Raw genomic sequence first — 18,386 nt, 5'->3', positions numbered from 1 at the left:
CCAGTAGAGCAGACTTGCAGGGGAATCCCGCGCGAGTCCTTCACTATTACTCCAACGACAATACGAGTTGAATGAGTGAAGGGATTTCTGTGCATTGTGATCAAACCTTACAGAACAGTAGGAAGCGGTTTCTGTAATGTGTTTCCATTTTGATGATCAGATTATCATTATCGAAGTACATAATTTTTTCATTATTCAATCAGAAATATTTCCTCTTTTTTATATATCGGTAAAGGAAGGTTGAAAGTACTTAGACATTGCTCAAAAACAATAATTTTTTAAAACATTTCGCCATCAGGGAAAGTTAAAAATACGCATTCTTTATTATTTTTTAATGTTTTTTTAATTGATCACTTCTATAAAAAATAAAACATGGCCAAAAATTTTAAACTCCTTTATCCTCTTGTTTATTTTTCTCTGACGACTTTCTAAAACTTTGACAATTTTTCCTTATTTAGACGAGCAGATCGTAAATAAGAACCGTTTTCTTCATCCTTCGTTTGCAAAAAGACCAATTTCTGAGACATTATATATTTTTTGAAGATGTGCATTTATCTGATTGAGAATTTTCTCTAAGCAATAAAAATATTAAGTTATGGGCGACAGGACACAGAATTTTATTGCAGCTAAATTTAAGAGAAGCGCTGTGCCGCCCAAACTGGTTTAAGCAGCCTGAAACACACACGATGATCTGAAACATTATAGCTCAGCGCATAATTTGAAAGTAAATAAAAAAAAGATGAAATTTTACAGAAAACGTTCTGTGAAAAGTCAACGTCCTAAGTTTCCTTTTCGGGCTGAGAAAAAGTTACAAAGACTGTTGCGTACAATAAATCAGGCGACGAATTCCTTTGTACAACAATTCGATTTGAGAGATTGAAAATCTTTCAAGTTGAAACTTGTGCGGCTCAACAATAATGCGTTATTCCTTTTAGAAACTCAATAAGTGCTTTCTGATGTTAACTCTGTCGTTGAGGATTTCCAGAAAAATGCGATTTATTGCGGAGAGCACTTTGCCTCCGAGCAACCCCGCTATACGCATCTGTGACACAGAAATTCGCGGCTTATGAGACACATTCCATCCTTCCCAGCAACTCCCAAACATCAACAAAAAACTATTTCTGCACCCTGCCAACAAACTGCTTCCGCACAAGTTCACATGCGCCCGCCATGGGAAACACACACGCGCGCATGAAAGAATAACAAGTGTTCGCAACGAGCGTCATTAACCGCATAGACCAGAGTTAATTTCGTTTCATTTTTTGTTTTTTGCTGCCTACACAGCCGCCGCCGCGATATTTTTTTCCTCCTTTGACGTCTCTCGCGATAGGACCGAGCCTGATCGCGTATTCTCGCCTGCCAGACCCCACTGGAGCCTCAAAACGCTAACGTCATAAGAGAAACTACCGCGCGCGCGGCGTCGTTGCCTGATTTGTGGTTGGGCTGGCTGCTCAGCCCCTTCAGCTCACTCGAGACTCGCTCTTCGACGCGGCTAGTCGCTGGACAAGGAGCGGCGCGCAACATACGTGCCATCGAACAGCCGGAGCAGCCCCCAGCCGCCCCCGAAATACTTCCCCAGCAGTTCGCTGACCGATCCAAACTGCCACCCAACAATGTAAGTGATTTTCCGACGCTTTTCCAGTCCTGGTCCTCGGAATTTCTGATCTTTCTTGCACGAATGAGGTCAAGCCGCCGCGTAGCCAGTTCTACCTGTAGAAGGTTCAGGCGTAAAGCGGCCAGCACAGTTAGACGGTGTGTGTTTCCAAGTGGCTCCGATCTCTCGTGCTGGCTAACCTTGGAAATCCCTTTTCTTTACTCGTACACACACCGCGGGCGTGTAATTTTATTTTATTTTAGGCGTAGTTTATTTCTCAGTGCGAATGCTCTCGCGGCGCGTTTCGCTACTTTACCTGCGTTTTTGCACCGCGACCAATGACTGAATCGAAATGTCGACGTGAAAGCCACTTTTTTTATGGTAGGTAACCTGTTCCGCCAAATAAAAAAATTTTTTGAAATAAAAAAAGGAGACGACGGTAGAAAATATTTATTTTATTCGACAGAACACTTTTTAATCTCGAAAATAAATTAAAAAATAAAACATGTCGATATCTTGTTCAATTATCAGCGAATCGCCTTTCTCCCCTTTTCCCGAGAGTTGTGTATTTACAACTCACTTTTTATCGTTGATAAAAGAAATCAACATGATTTCTTCATCTGCCCGGAGCGCAGCCAAAGGTCATTTTGTGTGTGGCACTTGATTTATCTGCTCATCTCTTTTCTCTCTTTGGGGAAGATGGAGAGCATGATCAGATTTCTCTTCATCACTTGAGCCGCCGTCGCGACTTCCAAGAATGGTTTGGCCTTAAAAAACTAGTTGGCTTCGATTTATAAACAAATTGAAATTACTTTTAGAAATTCGCGGTTAGCCTCATTAGACTCGTAAGCAAATATTGAGACAGACGACGTTTGACCAGTTTTTTTATAATACGCAAGTTCATAATATTTATTCACAACTGTATGCGTTTTCACAGCAGTCAAAGTTCAGCGATTACCATACGAGATCAAAAAGCTATCGAAAAACTCGCTCTCGTATCAAAATCTGCTGATGTTTTTACGTCCAATGACAATTCGAAATTCTCTAGAGTTCTTGTAAGACTTATCAACTAAATATGTTTAATTTTTTTATCTCCTTCAACTGCGTACCAAAAAGCGAACCAGATTTCAATTAAATATGAGCCGACTCCTTTTGTCTTCCGCATACAAATAAACAAGTAAAAAAAAACTCAGAGGGAACGACGTCAATGGCGCATTCCTCTTGTCGGAGCGCAAAACCTATCACTATTGGTCCAAGGACAGCCGAAGGGACACACCCAAGAAGCTGCTATTGAGAACGTGCAGACTCCCAACCTCACTCACAATCGCCTCAGTAAATTAATTCTCCCCAAGGCAATTTCATCCGCGCTCTAAACCTGTTATTAAAAATATTTTTTTCCATTAAATTAGACTTTGGTTTCAATTTTATGTCACGTAGTCACAAGTCCGGAGAGTGAGTAACAACTTTCCTCTTGTAAGATAAAATGGAATCAAATTTGAAACTCGAGAATTCTTACGGCTTTAGTCAGCATGGAATTACACTCAACTTTCTCTCGACTTTTAGTGCGCACTACAACGTTCATTTGAAAGCACGTATGCTTCATTACGTCAGCAAAAGCCAAAGGTACACAACACGCGTACTTTTAATATAAGATTTTGGAGATATTCCGAGAGGAACCTTGGAAAGGGTATCGGGGAATCCCTGATGGGCCGGAGAGAGAGTTGGTCGCCTGCATTATTTCCGCCCTTTGCGCAACATTTACAGTTCAATTCACACCCACAAAAATGAAAGTTGCTAATTTTGAACTGGTTAAAGGGTCAGTGAAATGGCAGGCGTACTTGCATGCAAATTAGAAACCAATCTAGCATGAAAATAGCAGAGCTGCCGTAACACGCGTGAAATTGTACAAAATATCTTTTCTTTTGTGAAATCGAAATCAATTATCTGATTAAACATCACAAGGATTTTTTAAGAAATTCGAATAGCTGTGTTAAATAATATTTTTTTCTGGAAACAACGATATTCCTAGAAAAATAATTAAAAATTCAGGTAGGTGATTATGAGGATACACGCCGCAGACGCCGTTTCCTGGAGCGAATTTCGCAATAAATTGTTCTTCGCCCACGATACCAAACTGCCAGGCCCAATTAACGCGTCTTGAGCATAATTCTCGCATACCCAAATCCTGGTTGCATCACCACTAGCACGTCGCGAAACACGCATCCATGCGGCATGCCTATAATAAAATGCGCCATCGGCGGGCGTCGCGTGTATTGCTAAAATCCTGCTGCATGTGCACGTACATTTTCCATCTAGCATAAATATCTAAAACTCGTTGTTGGGGAATTCGCAAGGATGACAAAGAGGCTGTACTTGTGTTGCAGATGCCGCAGGTAGTTCCCTCTGTGGGCTACTACAGTCCCAACTACATGAGCCTGTTCGCCGACAGCTTCGACCTTTCACTTCTGCCTGACGACAGTGCCGTGCCCGGCTCACCCGAAGAGGCCGATCTGATGCTGTGCCTGGCCGCGAGCGGCGCTATTTCGCCGCCTTACGAGTACCAGCAGCAGCAGCAGAGCCCCCTCTCCGACCTGTACAAAGGTGGCAGCGGCGGCTGCAACCTGATGAAGGAGGAGCCGCTGTCCCCCTACAACAGCAGCTACAGCTACGCAGACAGCATTTGCAGCTCGCCCGGCAACTCGGGCGCCCAACGCTGCCCCTCGCCCTACAGCCCCTCGGTGGCCTCAGAGGCCAGCAGCACCCCCAAGGTGGAGGACTCCTGCGCCAACCTGAGGGGCCTGCTGCAGGACCCACCTCAGCGCACCCGCGACGAGCTCACGGCCCTTCTGCAGGCGCCCCTTAAGCGCAGCGCCCCCGTCGACCCCATCTTCGGGGCCTTCGAGGAGGGATACAAGAAGCGCATCAAGGAGGAAGTGCCCACCTTTGACGACTTCTACACCATCAAAGAGGTGAGAGTTTTGTCTCCGACTTTGGCCATTTTTCGCGCTCTCCGTTCTATGTACCCGCGAATGATGCGGGCACCATAAAAAGTGGCCTTGAGTTTAACTGCTTGGTGTGCCAAAACTCGTTGGCATTGGCATTGATAGAATAAATACGAGATTTATGTTGGGTACCTGCGCATACAAAGAGGCTTGCGCAGATTTTTTTGCGCGAAAGGAGGAAGTGGAGCGTCTAGCCTTAAAGAGTTAAAATGTGCCTTGAATTTTGCTGACGATTATTCTTCTTTACACACTTCCTCGATTTGAATCACTTCTTCTCTCTGGGTTCTCCTGCTTTGCGAGGATTTTATCCGCACAAATTCAAATCTAATATCCAATCCGTATCGTGTTTTAGGAGATGTGCCAGTCAGAGTACAAAGAGAAAAAGAGCATTCTGGACGGCCTGCTTGACGGCAAGTTCAAAAATAACGATGCTTCCTCCACCAGCACGGACCAGCAGTTTGTTGGTTCACCGCAGCCCGACTTGGGCTGTGAAGTGGAACAGATTGCACCTGTCCTCTCTATGGCCCTTGAGCAATTGAAAAACGACGTTGACAACACATGCAGCGTGTTGGGAATTTCGACAGGTAATATACAGACACGGGCGAAATCCGATCGGGAGACTAATTTTGAATTATATTCAGAGCCCAGCAAATGGACAATGGAGGACGTCAAGGCCTGGCTGCTGTGGACCCTCAGGCAGTACGCCCTACCGATGATCTCCATGGAGTACTTCAACATGGACGGATCGATCTTTGTGACCCTCACAGAAGAGGACTTCCAGCAACGTGCCCCGCAGGTGAGAAAATACTCCTTTTTCTTGTCGGCGAGCGCACACGCACCTGTTCGTGGAAATGTACGCGTATATTAACTATAAAAATTGTCACGTTGCAGTGCGGCTCCACGCTCTTCGCTCAGTTAGAGATTTGGAAAGCTGCCAGCGCTGAAAGAACCCTGAGCCCACAGAACCAGTGGACCACATCCTCACAGCCTTCAAGTGGTGAGTAATGGAAACCCGTTTTTATTTATGAGTTAGTGATGCTGCACGAAGTTGAATGAGTACATTAAACAGTTGGATGAAACGAAGCCAATTGTCAGCACAAAGAAATATTATGTTATATCGATTCGAGGATCCCAATTTTAACTCTGCTCGATTTTGGTTTCAGTCGAGGAAAGTGCAGAGCTTTCCGATGGCGAGATTTCGATCAACAGCCCCGCGCCAGCAAGCACCGGCGCCAGCGCCTCTGGTACCACCGGCCGCAGTGGAGGATCGCACATCCATCTGTGGCAGTTCCTGAAGGAACTGCTGAGCAAGCCACAGATGAACAGCTCCTTCATTCGCTGGTTGGACAGGTCTCAGGGCGTGTTCAAGATCGAGGATTCGGTGACCGTGGCCCGCCTGTGGGGCCGCCGCAAGAACCGACCCGCCATGAACTACGACAAGCTCTCCAGGTCGATCAGACAGTACTACAAGAAAGGTATCATGAAGAAGACGGAGAGGTCGCAGAGGCTGGTCTACCAGTTCTGCCATCCATACTGCTTGTAAGCTGCGCCGAGATGCACTAACCGGTTGGAGGGTAGTCTGTAAAGCTGCAGGGGCCGCGTAACTTAATCTCTCTATTTATAATCAATTCATTATTACATATTTATTTATATATAATAATGATAAAAAGGAAGGTAATTTCCTTGTAAGGGTCACCCCAAATTTTGTACTCTGGTCGAGCCGCGTGTGCAATTCGTCCGAGCAACGCTCCCGATTCGGTGATGCTTCTCAGACGATTGTAGCTCTCGATTAGGGATTTTGTTCCCATATATCTATGATATATAATGCTGCGTACGTTCTATGAACAGTTGTAAAATTTGCCGATCTTATGTGAGACGGCAAAAAAATGGTATTTTTATAATGACGCTTCAAACTAGACCAATAAGGTAATTTATTGTTGTCTAGTATTGTTGCGGAGGTTTTGGATTTTATAATGGTGTTATAAGTGTATTGACATTTTAAAAATAAATAAAAACTAACAATTAGGTGTAAATAAAAAGCGATGTTTTCTTTAGCAAACCAACAACAATGAATTCTGATTTTATACGATTTTGACACTAGCATTTCTATAAAGAGGACATCTTTTGTTAATTATGAGCACTTGTAAACATTCATTCCACACTGAAGTTGAGAAAAGCTGCTTTACAGCAGCCGCAGTAACAAATGCAACACCGGCACTGCATCCTCGGTGGAAGCTATATCCACCCTCTAACACAAATCCCGCCACACGGCGCGAAAAAATGTCACTGACCTTCAAACCATCTTCAGGCTGAAGACGCCTCTGCAGAGCTCTCAGACTTGCGTCCTCTTTTCGTGGGTTTGAAAGGTCGTCTGGCCCAGCAGGCAGACACACTGCAGACCCCCTTTCCAGGTTTCCGCCGTTTTCCAGGCAAACTAGAATGGCTACCAAGCCTTCCTCAGCTCCGAATTTGCACTCTTCCCTTTTCTCCATGAACTGATCTGCCATCTGAAGCTGTGTCTTGTCTCTAATCACAAAAAACGAACCAGCACCAGTCATGGACCATTCATTGATTAACTGCTGCCATGGAAGGGTAAACCAAGGCACCCCTAGCCTCTTATTTGGTGGCAATGAGTCAAATCTATCTTTTTCTCTTTGGCTTAGGTCTTTTTCTTCCGAATTTCCCATAAGAGAGTCCGGATACAAGCAAAGATCTTCAGCATTCAAGTTGTTCCAGTTGAGCTCCAGGTACTGCTTGAGGGCACCTACCCTGGCCCCGCACATGATCATCCTGAGCCACAACTGCAATCCATGCTTTCGAGGGGTGATCAGGTCCCAGCCCTCACCGTGTTTTCCATTCGGAGCAGGTTGATGGACGAGCATCACTGGAGCTGGGCTTTCCAATGACGTCACAACCTGACTCCGCACCTCCTTGCTCCACAACTGTGAGTCAGTACTTTGACAAATTTGATCTGTTTCCATCACATGCTCTTCTGACTTTAGCGATTTTTTTCTCTTAGGGATGGCATTTCTAGAAACGGATTTGACAGTGAGTCCGACAATTGCGTTTTGTACTGCTTGTCCAGTATTTCTGAGTTGAGTCCAAACTTCTGTCTGATTTTGAAAGAGAGTCTTGTCTAGCCAGTCTGGAGGATTGGTGCCGTCAAATGAGACTATTGCATCACGGAGAACTGGCATGGTGAGAGGGCCAACCAATCTGTACCTGAAAAATTGGAAAACAAAGGTGATTAACAAGCAGTTCATATATTTGGTATGATATAACATGTAATTTGGTATTTAGGGGTAACGTGCTTTGTCCGAAAATAAATTTTGTACTTCTTGAGGCTGATATGACATAAAGCTTCTCTCGCAGGATTGAACGTATATTCCGTTCAAGAAAACCTCTAATTGAGGTTTGAGGTTCCCCCTCATCTAGTTTTTTTACCCTTCTCATTCAAGTTATCCTTTTACCATCAGGGCATTTGATTATCATTTATTTATTGATTTTCAATTATACTGTAGGGTACCTACATTCCGTCAAACAATGACCATTCTGCAACACACAAATTCACACAACAGACTAATCACATTGTTTGACGAGCATATATAAACCGACGCGACGCAATTCAAAGAGAGAGAATTCCTGCAGCAGCCTAGACGACCGGACCAACCCTGATTGTGAGGACAAACTGGACGAGGACCCTGTAAGACGTAAAGATCGCCATCGCAGCAGGACGATGTAGCTTCCGTCCCCGATGTTGTCGATCGCACGCCTGGGCTTAAGCGGTACCACACTTCGGATGCTGCGCCACGCTTCACCGAAGTCCCTGACGAACCCACTCGGACGCGTCCCGAGTCTTTAATCCGTCCCACTCTCCGAGCCTCACAATTCCACACATATTCAGCCCCACAGCCAGTCTACACTTTTCCGATGTCGTCCCATCTACCACAAGTCGCAGTCCACACACGCAGCCAACATCATCAACTTTAATAAAATTCATAATATAGGAAAATACTGCGCATCATAATTCCTTCCTATATATTTGGTGACCCCCGACGATAGACGCTGGATGAAGACAGCCAATACTCAAGAATTTTTCAAACTGGAAGAGGCCGCTCAACAATTAACAAGAATCAACAATGAATTCAAAATGCATCACGGCCCTCAACAATCAGGTTATTCAAATTCATCCAGATAAGAACACGCAGAATTCTTCGATCAAGACCTGGCAAGTGAGATTCAAAATTTTCCACCTGCATACGACTTCCAGTCTCAGTAAGGGGCGTATGTAGGGTACCTACATTCCGTCAAACAATGACCATTCTGCAACACACAAATTCACACAACAGACTAATCACATTGTTTGACGAGCATATATAAACCGACGCGACGCAATTCAAAGAGAGAGAATTCCTGCAGCAGCCTAGACGACCGGACCAACCCTGATTGTGAGGACAAACTGGACGAGGACCCTGTAAGACGTAAAGATCGCCATCGCAGCAGGACGATGTAGCTTCCGTCCCCGATGTTGTTGATCGCATGCCTGGGCTTAAGCGGTACCACACTTCGGATGCTGCACCCCGCTTCACCGAAGTCCCTGACGAACCCACTCGGACGCGTCCCGAGTCTTTAATCCGTCCCACTCTCCGAGCCTCACAATTCCACACACGCAGCCAACATCATCAACTTTAATAAAATTCATAATATAGGAAAATACTGCGCATCATAATTCCTTCCTATAATACTAAACATTTTACATTTTCTGTTATTACTCACACCAATTAATCACTAACAGTTAAGGTGACAAACCTTTCAAATTTTCAGACAGTTTCCATTACGCACAAAATTACAAAACCTTTAAATTGAACAGTAAGTATTTGGTAATATGCTTGATATAATCTAATAAAAAAGGGACCAACAATTTCAAAAACTATACTAGCTAAAAATAAGATTTCAATTTTTCAGAGAGCGAGTATAAAGCCTGATTTTCTTAATTTTTATTATGAAAAAAAGGTAACTCAAAATGGCATAGCTCTGCGTGGATTTGCAGAGTGTGGAGTGAAATTTAAACGTTCAATTTACAAATATTAAATACTATTGGCATTACCTGTTAAACTCCTCATCCAAGGCAGTTACAGTGACCTGTTTGTCCCCAATGACTTTGGACATATTCTCCAGAACTTCATTCCTGAGCCCAGGGTGGCACCACAACCACAGCTGCCTTGTCTCCTCTGCTCCCTGAGGCCTCCACATCAACTTAGCAGGTCCAATGCATCCCTTTGGATATTCTCCTGGTGTGTAGAGGACAATTTGGCCTTCCTTTGACCCAGCGGCCACCTCTGGATTTAAATTGTTGGCCCTGCAGTCCTCAGAGGTGAGCTTTTCCAAAGTGGAGAAAAGGTCGCTCTCTCTGCCGCTGAGCTCGACGCAGAGCGTGTAAGATAAGTCAAACATGAGGCAATGACTGATCGAAGCTCGCCAGCACGCCCTCCAGCCCTTGTCGCATGGAGTTTCGGCCAGTTTGAAGCCCCACCTGGTGACCATGCGGAAGCGCTTTGCGTGCCAAAGGTGCGTCTCCAGCCACCGATTGACACCCTCCTGGCGCCGCTCAAACTCGGTTCTGGCGTTCTTCGGCCGCCTCCGGTGCTTCCTGCTAGGCATTTTCATCTTCTTGGGCGCTCCGCTCTTCGCCTGTTGCTTCAGGTGCAGATCCAGGATGGAGCGCGGGATGCGCTTGCTCGAGTGACCCATCACCCTGCGCTTCATGTGCCTAGGTAGCCGCTGGAAGGCCAACATTGGTCGCCCTGTGTTGATGCGCTGACTCAATGCTCGAATCTCTTCAATCCGGCTTTCAAGGAATCGTGCCACGCCAACGTCCATGTTTGATGCTGTGTCTGAAATTTTATACTGGGCTTAAGACCATGATCAGATCAAAACAGAAATGGTTGTGCACGCAGTGCAAAGCGGCAAAAAAATATGTAATTAGTACATCTCCTAAATAAACTGAATTTTGGAAATTAGGAAAGTTACTATGATTTTGAATTTTCCTTGTATCAGTCTGAATTAGCTCGTTACCGCAACCATTCGCTCAACTTTTCACTAAATTTGAGATAACGGCAGGTAACATTTAAAGGAATGATTGGGTGGACGCACCTAATTTAGACCCAACCGAATGTGTCCCCTGAGGTGCCACTTAAGAGAACATCTGACGTGAGGGCACACATCACACATGAGGTACCAGGCCCCGATAGCTCTATACAGTATTTTAAGGTATTATTTATTCATTTTGGTGGGTCAAAAAAAACAGGCAAAATCTCTGTAGAACATTTTATGATAGTCTTAAAGAAGTAAAGCCTCACAGAAAATTTGTGAAAAATCCTTTTTACTTTGACTCGAAATACCATCTAAAACTGAGAAAAAAAGCTTTGAATTTCTCTGGTTGCAGTTTAAATTTTTTAAATTTTGGCTTTTAACTTAGCACTTGTATTCAAGCACGGTCCCTTTATTGGAAATCCAGATTTATTTCAGAAGGGAAATTTAGCTCATAATTCGCACACCATTGGATAGGGGGATCAAAAGCAAGCGAAAAAATCATTGACAAAGCGTTTAATTTTAAGAGAAATTCGGCTTAATCTTAGATTTAATTGTTCCTCGGTCCTGATTGCATTTTTATTATAGATACATAACAGAGATACAGAAAAATTACAGAATCGGCCGGTTTACACATCTCGCAAGTTCCTATGAGGCTTATGAGAATCCCAATATAAATATGTAATACATATTATTGTTGATATATTGTTGACTCTATGACCCCGATACCTCAACGTTTCTTTAACATTATTTTCGATGTGAAATTCAATGGGGCCCTTGAGTGGGCTGGGTCCCTGTGCGGCCTGGTGCGCCCATGTTATCCGTTCGCGGTGTTATTGGGACCCGGGGTTTCAGCATTCGTGCTAGTTCAGTGCGCGCCCTTCCCGGTCCTCAGACAGGGATAAAAAAGTAAAAAAAAATGATTATACCTCGCGATCAGCGACCTGTGTATCAAAAAATTTGTCTTGTCTGGTTGTTTACTTCTGCGCGTGCCGGGTCCTCGTGTGGTCTTGTCAGGGTCTTGTTAAACACATGGTCTTTCCCCTACTTTGTTGATTCTTCCCTCTCCTCATACTGCCTCATACGGAGCAGCTGCAGGCGCAGGCCGATGCGCGTCCGGCGTCTGCGCTTTTCGATCGTCTTCTTCGGTCGAGCCACGCAATCGCACTTTGCTTTGTTTTCGGCACTCCCACTGCGCCATTTTCTTGAAATCTGTTTTGCCCTTCAATATTACTGAAATATTGCTCTTTTTTGGAACTTTTCCTCTTGCATTTCTCCCCTGGATATCGTCGTTTGCTGGAGTCATTGGCACATTGATGCTTAAGCGCCATGGATAACAAATTATTAATAGGTAAAGAGCGACAACCAATTCCTCGTTGCTTTTCAGCCTCGATTTGCTTCCCAGGCAAACAATTCGCGATCTTGTAAACCATGTTTACATTCCTTACCTTGAAATTTTCTTGCACTTTTTATTAAATAAATTAATTTCGACTTTTAAATTATGTTTTGTGTATTATTGTTTTGTGTATAGTGTCGCTTAAACATAAATATGATACAGATATATGTGTGTAATTAAATTCCACTTTGCCTTTTGTTTTTAGGTAACACTTTGGAAATAGTAAGCGAAGAGGATATCGTGACAAAGAAGTTAAAAATTCCCATGAATAAAATAGAATTAGACGAGAACGTGGAGGTGTCGGAGGACACTGTTGATAATGTCAACATTCTTCAAATGGAGCCAATCATGGCTGAAGGACAAGAACTTGTTCACTGCATGTTTGAAGTAAGAATTTCAATTCATCTAAGATAATTGTAACAGTTATTAACACAATTACTATAGGAAAGTGAAACCATGACCTTTGAGGAGTCTGTAGAAGATTCGACGGCAGTTTCATCTATTTTAGAAGAACAGGAAGATAGCAAGGAGGTTGCTGAGGTGAAATCAATCAATATTGTTTGCGCTCTTTGGAAAAATGAGATTACATTTTAGATGAAGTTGGAAGAGAATCCTGAGAGTTCTGCTAAAATAGACAAAGATGATCCACGGAGTCGTCTTCATTTTGTTAAATATTTGAAACGAAATGGAAAGACTGTTAAAATTTGGGAATGTGGAATTTGTACGACTTTACGAACTCTTGAAGAATGTATTATATTATAAAAAATTATTTAAATTACAGGCACGAAAGAATTTAGACACCAATACACACTAATGAGGCATTTACCAACCCACACCGATGAACGTAACTTCAGATGCGATGTTTGTGGGAAAGCTTTCAGACAGGTCTGCCTACCTTGGACCACTGGGAACTTACTTTTTAAATAATTTTTCTTCAGATGAGCACGCTGTCGCAACACAGAGCTATTCACAGTGATGCTAGACCGTATATTTGCGAAGTCTGCAAGAAAACTTTCAATCGAGTTTCCACTTTAATCTCGCACCGGAAAACGCATTCACAGGACAAACCTCACATGTGCAATATTTGCGGAAAAGGATTTCATCAGAAAGGTTAGGGCATTTTCCGATTTTTGCATAAGAGCTGAAAATAATTTAAATTTGCAAAAAATTTTCAACTTTAGTCAAGAAAACTTCAAATAAAATATAGAGATCGAAACTATGATTCTTGGCCCTAAACCTAAGTTAGAATGATGCTTATGCATTGAGCTGCTTAGTGACCCTTTGTTTCTTCCACAGGCAACTTGAGGAATCACATTTTTACACACACAAATGAAAGACCATACAGGTGCAATGTGTGCAACAAAGGCTTTAACCAAATGTCCAATCTGATGTGTCACAAAGTTAAATTGTGTGAAGCGGATAAAAACATGATTGGCAAGAGATTGAATGACGAAATCATCACCCTCCAGAGTGATGGTGTATTTGTTAAAGAGACGGCAGCAGAAAGACGATCAAGAAATAAGTATGTTGCTGTGAAAATTAAAATTGTCGCACTCACGTAGATGCCATTGCAGGAAAAACCTGACATTTGTTGAATATGAACAGGATGTCGAAGATGAGCTTGATATGCAAGAAGAAGAAATGCTGGTAAATGACAAACTAACAATTTTTAACTTTGACATTCATCCTTATTTGTTCTTTCAGTCGTTAAATGCTGGAGTTTTAATAGAACCTATAGATACCAAAGCGATGAAATTGGCGAGAACAAATGGACAAACGCCGTTTGCTTTGCTCAAACCAGCCAAAGGCATTCCTGTCTTAGTCAAAGTTGTGGATGTTCCTTCGCGATGTAAGGTAAAAAAATGAATCCACTATTGCTCTGGCTCACTCATTCAAGATAACGAAGATTGATTTTAAACAAACCTTTGAGATATTTAGCCTGAATCCTTTTATTTAATTTATGATTTTTTTTCGATATATCTCGCTATTGATAATAACAGGAGAGTTATGGGTTATTAAAGTTTTCATTTAAACTAAAGGAAATTGAAAAATTCAATAGTTAACCATATCAAAGCATGTCTATCAGTAAATGCCACAAATGTGTTTTCTATGAATAATTTGATTTGTTGTTGAGCATAGGTCAATATGACTTATATATGATTCCATTATTAAATTGAATGGGAACTGAAATTGTGAATCAATTATGCACAACCTGGAAACAATTAACTATAGTATATTTTACTTGCAGCAAATGCTGGTGCCTGCAACTGCCGAGGACCTGAAAAATGCTGGCAAAGTGTTTGTGTCTCCATCTGCTCAATGCGAAAGCGTGAAAGCTGTTCAAATCAAGGTAGTCTTTATTACGGATATTCTTTCCTCATTTGTATTATGACTTCCTAAGTAACTTCCGCAACCTATCCCTAAATTTGAAGAGGAATCTTTTTTTTAAATCACTCAATCTGTTTTGAATTCCATATGCATAACTCCATGTTTGTAGCTGATGCTCATATAGAAAAAAAAATCAGATGTTGAGGCTCTACCATTCATAACCATTTAACCAAGCACTCATTTCTCTTTTAACATTCCCTTAGTAATATTGATGCAAGGATATTAAAAACTCTGCGATCATTTTTATATGAAGAGGAAAATTAAACCTTAATTATGGGGGAGGTAAAGGAGTGCTGCTGGTAAGGCATGCGGAGCCAAAACAACTAGTTGTACAGTACAAAAGCGAGACATTATTTAACTTGCTCTGAGTCACTCATTTCTTATTATTATTTCATATAATGAGAGGATGCATTGAATAATATATCTTCAAAACAATGGTCGCTGTCCCGAAATCACCTTGCTGATGCCAAATATAAAATAGTAATGTCATGTCATAATTGTAGAAATGGTATAGAAACTAACTAGAGGTAAAATATCCAAAAGGTGGAGGAAACAAAAATGTTAATTTTAATTTAATTTTCTCCCTGACATAAATACTTCATACGTTTTTTTGTCTCTCATATCATCCCTTATTTCATGCAGGTTCCAGTTGTGGCGACAGTAACTCAAAACGTTTTGTCTGATGGCTCCTTGGCGATTGTGATTGAACCGCCGAACGGTGAACACCTATTCAAGGAGTCTGCAGAAGACCGTGAGAGAGATAGTAGAACTGAAGAAGTCTGCCCAGGTAATTTTACTATTTATTTCATTTTTATTGTTTTAATATTTTTCTACAATGCAGCACATTTAGTTAATGCATTAAAATTCATTTATCAAGTTTCTTTCATAATGAGAACTAGTTAATAACCAATTTTTCTGTTGAAATTCAATGAAGCTACCATGGTGTATGATGAATTGTATTTTTTCTGTATTTCAGAAATTTCCTGCTTAAATAGTTGTGGCTGCTAATTGCAGCCCTGATATAGGCTACAATGGAACATGATTTATAATTAGTTTGCTAGCAAATTTTCATGCAATACATACGTAAACATATTATGTGAAAAGCAACCTAGTGGATTATCCCCCATTCCTTTGCATTGCGGAATTTCATTGTCTTTTCAAAATCAATAAAACAGGTTTAATTTTTTTCTTGCTTTCTGAAAAATAATTTGTCAGGATTACCTTCCTGTCCCATCTGAGAGCTAAGAAGAACTAAATTTCCTAAACTTTAAAAGGCTAAATGGTCTACTTCAGCTGCATATTGAATCTCCCAATGATATTTATGAACAGAAATCATGGTTTCTTAAAAAATTTCAAAATCAAACAGTCAGCCTTTATCTTAAATTAAATATTTACTAACATCAGCCTTTCAAACTGTGCTTCAGATGAAGAAAGCCTTGAGGAAAAAGTGGATGTGTGCGAAGTTGTGGAAGAAAACGTGCAGTATATTTATGATGACGGAACCGAGAGGGAATGGATTATTGAAAATGAAATTGACCAGAGTAATGACCAGTTTGTGCCACCAGAGGTGAAGCATTCAACTCCTGAGCTATGTCAAATACTTATTTTACTATCTATTTTACAGGTGTACGTTCTGGAAGAAATCACTACTAAAGAAGAAGATATTGGTTGAACTTTTTGATGACTTTGGCCTGCTGAAGTCCCGCCAATAATATTTTCAAATTAAATTTTGACAAGAATGCACAATAAAAAGAAGTTTAACATTTAAACTTGTAAGATTTAAGCCAAAATTTCATTTTATGAGTATTTCCAGGGAAGCAAAATTTAATATGATAAATATTGGAATTTTTGAGTATTTCACAACAGCAATAAGATATTTTTATTTAATAGAAAATGCTGAGGTTTAAGGAATGAATCCACGAAGCGCCAGTTTAAAATTTGAAATGTTATTACTGTCTCAACTAAGATTCAATAATAATATATTCAAACAGATAAAAAAATAATTCAGTCCTCATGACGCAATAGTATTCGTTATCTACAACTGATGCCAAGAGTATCATCAAATGTAATAAAAAGTATTCTAAACTGCGCAGAAAATTGTGAGGCGAAACATATGGCCCATTGCGGTCGTAAATTTGCGGTAACGCTGAGGAAAAGCGGGTATCGCACGCGCAACAGTTGTAAGCAAGGCGCTAGCGGCTGGCAGGGGCTTAAGCAAGGGGTTACGCTGGTTGCCTATCGATCGCACTCGCTGCCACAAAGGAGTGCAGTGCAGCCCGCCGCCGCCGCCGCCGTCGCAGAAATGCAAATGAACTCGGCTTAGGCTGCGGACCTCAATCCTTATAGCTCTAAGATGGCAGCGGTCAAGGTACGTCACTCTGATTGATGTCAATAGGACCAAAGCCTTCGAATCCGCCGCCTCTGTCCTTGCGCGAAACGCGCACACCCGTTTCCCTATAGTTTCTTTCCGCGCTTAAGTAATGGGAGCGAAAAGCAAAAGCAGTCGCTGCTCCTCGTTTTGTCACTTCCTCCCACCAGCATCTCCGCAAGTGAATTAGATAGATACGCGCGGGTCGTGTTCCTCCAGCTCCGCTCAAGAGCACACGCATGTACTTGGCATTTGGTTAGCTGCTTTTTGGAGCGATGCTGCCGACTGCAAACACGAGTAAGGTCACACAGAACCCCCAACACATGCTCGCTTGTGCTCTTGATACCAACAACAGATAATTTGCGACAAACAACGCTCGTTTTTCAGCCTTAGTTCAAGAGCACGACTGATCGCCGCTAGCTAAGCATGGCTCACGGGGGTTCCTCTCCGGTCCAGGATTTTTTTGGATCGGTCATCTTTCGCCGCTCTGAAGTTAGTTCCCAATTTTGTTTTGTCTTAAGCTTCAGTTTGCTTTGATTCGTGCTTATTGTCTTTACGCTTCATCACTAACAGGAAGGATTTTTTATTATTAAAATAAACGCGTTCATGTAAAATTTTACCATTATAAATTATAAGAATTTTTTAAATTTTTTAAATATTTAATCAGGGCACCATAGCGCGGTAGTAGCATAATATATGAGGTTTCTATTATAAATTATAATCTTTGAATTTAAAACAACATCTTGGTCGGAAGCTTAAATGTGAAATTTTAATCGCGCCACAGCTTTTGTGCCAGATGCCCGGATATCAGATAAAATACATGCCTATTACTCATACGTTAATAAAACGACTAAAACTTTTGGTTTCCTGCAGACAAATGTGTTTTTTCTTGAAACTTCCACCTGATATCTTATCAAAACCCCTTTTTGTATGAACTTTAGTACAAAGAGCATAAGAAGAAATAGTACAAATTTTTCTTTGACAACCTTCATAGGCATCTACCATATATTAAAATATAATAATATAATATTTTTCAACATAATATATTACAAGAAATTTATTTTATATAAGCTCAGCGCAAAAATATCATTTTGCTCCATACATATCCTAGCAACGCAACGGGTAATCAATAATTTATTTATAGCGACTAATGTGCCTGGACGATACAGGCCTGTAACTAATGGGTGTAAAAAATGGTGTAAAAACATTGATTTGAGCCTTAACACAACTGCTAGAGCAAAAATTGAATAAAATATTCAGGCGCCTCGGCCTGTGTGCTACTCATTTTTTGAAACACTTTCTGCCCTTCTCAAAGGAAGTGATTTGACTTGGAATAACAAACAAAACGGCAGCACGCGCGCGTGCTCCACAGCTGAACCTCTTCTCTGTAAATGATACCGAGAAAAAATATAATACGTTGAACGCAAAAAATGAACACTATCTTGCGGACCATGTTACAGCTCTAATCGAAACTTAGCTTTGCGCAACTTTCCCCCACAAAAGCGCATCTCCCAACTAACCACTAACATTCTCAATTGTCACCTAAAG

General features: G+C 41.6%; 4 protein-coding genes across 10 annotated transcripts in view; 3 read left to right on the top strand and 1 right to left on the bottom strand.

The window, feature by feature from the left end:
- Positions 1-1,249: 1,249 nt before the first annotated feature.
- Positions 1,250-6,635, top strand: LOC135935051 (DNA-binding protein D-ETS-4-like). Its single transcript, XM_065477106.1, has 6 exons — positions 1,250-1,615; positions 3,979-4,563; positions 4,949-5,180; positions 5,238-5,392; positions 5,488-5,593; positions 5,760-6,635. Exons 2-6 carry the CDS (start codon positions 3,979-3,981, stop codon positions 6,137-6,139), a joined length of 1,458 nt encoding a protein of 485 aa, XP_065333178.1. The 5' UTR covers positions 1,250-1,615; the 3' UTR covers positions 6,140-6,635.
- Positions 6,619-11,765, bottom strand: Pop1 (POP1 ribonuclease P/MRP subunit). Of its 3 annotated transcripts, none has more exons than XM_065477102.1 (3): positions 11,616-11,765; positions 9,704-10,490; positions 6,619-7,818 (listed from the first exon to the last, which is right to left on the bottom strand). In XM_065477102.1, exons 2-3 carry the CDS (start codon positions 10,474-10,476, stop codon positions 6,678-6,680), a joined length of 1,914 nt encoding a protein of 637 aa, XP_065333174.1. In that variant the 5' UTR covers positions 10,477-10,490; positions 11,616-11,765; the 3' UTR covers positions 6,619-6,677. The 3 variants fall into 3 exon arrangements, with proteins under 3 accessions (XP_065333174.1, XP_065333175.1, XP_065333173.1); XM_065477103.1 differs by lacking the exon at positions 11,616-11,765 and adding an exon at positions 10,750-10,850; XM_065477101.1 differs by lacking the exon at positions 11,616-11,765 and having other exon boundaries at positions 9,704-10,609.
- Positions 11,766-11,786: 21 nt separating this feature from the next.
- Positions 11,787-16,253, top strand: LOC135935050 (zinc finger protein 16-like). Of its 2 annotated transcripts, none has more exons than XM_065477105.1 (13): positions 11,787-12,037; positions 12,288-12,469; positions 12,527-12,622; positions 12,683-12,803; positions 12,864-12,967; positions 13,021-13,192; positions 13,379-13,604; positions 13,657-13,729; positions 13,787-13,936; positions 14,331-14,432; positions 15,113-15,257; positions 15,895-16,037; positions 16,095-16,253. In XM_065477105.1, the coding sequence occupies exons 1-13, from the start codon at positions 12,016-12,018 to the stop codon at positions 16,140-16,142; spliced, it is 1,584 nt and encodes a 527-aa protein (XP_065333177.1). In that variant the 5' UTR covers positions 11,787-12,015; the 3' UTR covers positions 16,143-16,253. The 2 variants fall into 2 exon arrangements, with proteins under 2 accessions (XP_065333177.1, XP_065333176.1); XM_065477104.1 differs by having other exon boundaries at positions 11,789-12,037; positions 12,677-12,803.
- Positions 16,254-16,677: 424 nt separating this feature from the next.
- Positions 16,678-18,386, top strand: part of Nep3 (Neprilysin 3) — a 36,788-nt gene continuing 35,079 nt past the window's right edge. Inside the window, exons 1-2 of one of the 4 annotated variants that reach the window (XM_065480025.1) lie at positions 16,678-16,838; positions 17,226-17,330. In XM_065480025.1, coding sequence (XP_065336097.1) covers positions 17,265-17,330 — 66 coding nt within the window. In that variant the 5' untranslated portion in view covers positions 16,678-16,838; positions 17,226-17,264. Of the gene's footprint in view, positions 16,839-16,894; positions 17,136-17,225; positions 17,331-18,386 lie in introns of those variants that run through there. The other 3 variants (XM_065480022.1, XM_065480023.1, XM_065480024.1) reach the window with 3 other exon arrangements.

The sequence above is a fragment of the Cloeon dipterum genome, chromosome 2 (assembly GCF_949628265.1).
Source record: "Cloeon dipterum chromosome 2, ieCloDipt1.1, whole genome shotgun sequence".
In the NCBI taxonomy this organism is placed as follows: domain Eukaryota; kingdom Metazoa; phylum Arthropoda; class Insecta; order Ephemeroptera; family Baetidae; genus Cloeon; species Cloeon dipterum.
Note: the sequence above shows the minus strand (reverse complement) of the source record. Positions and strands in the feature narration are given on the sequence as shown.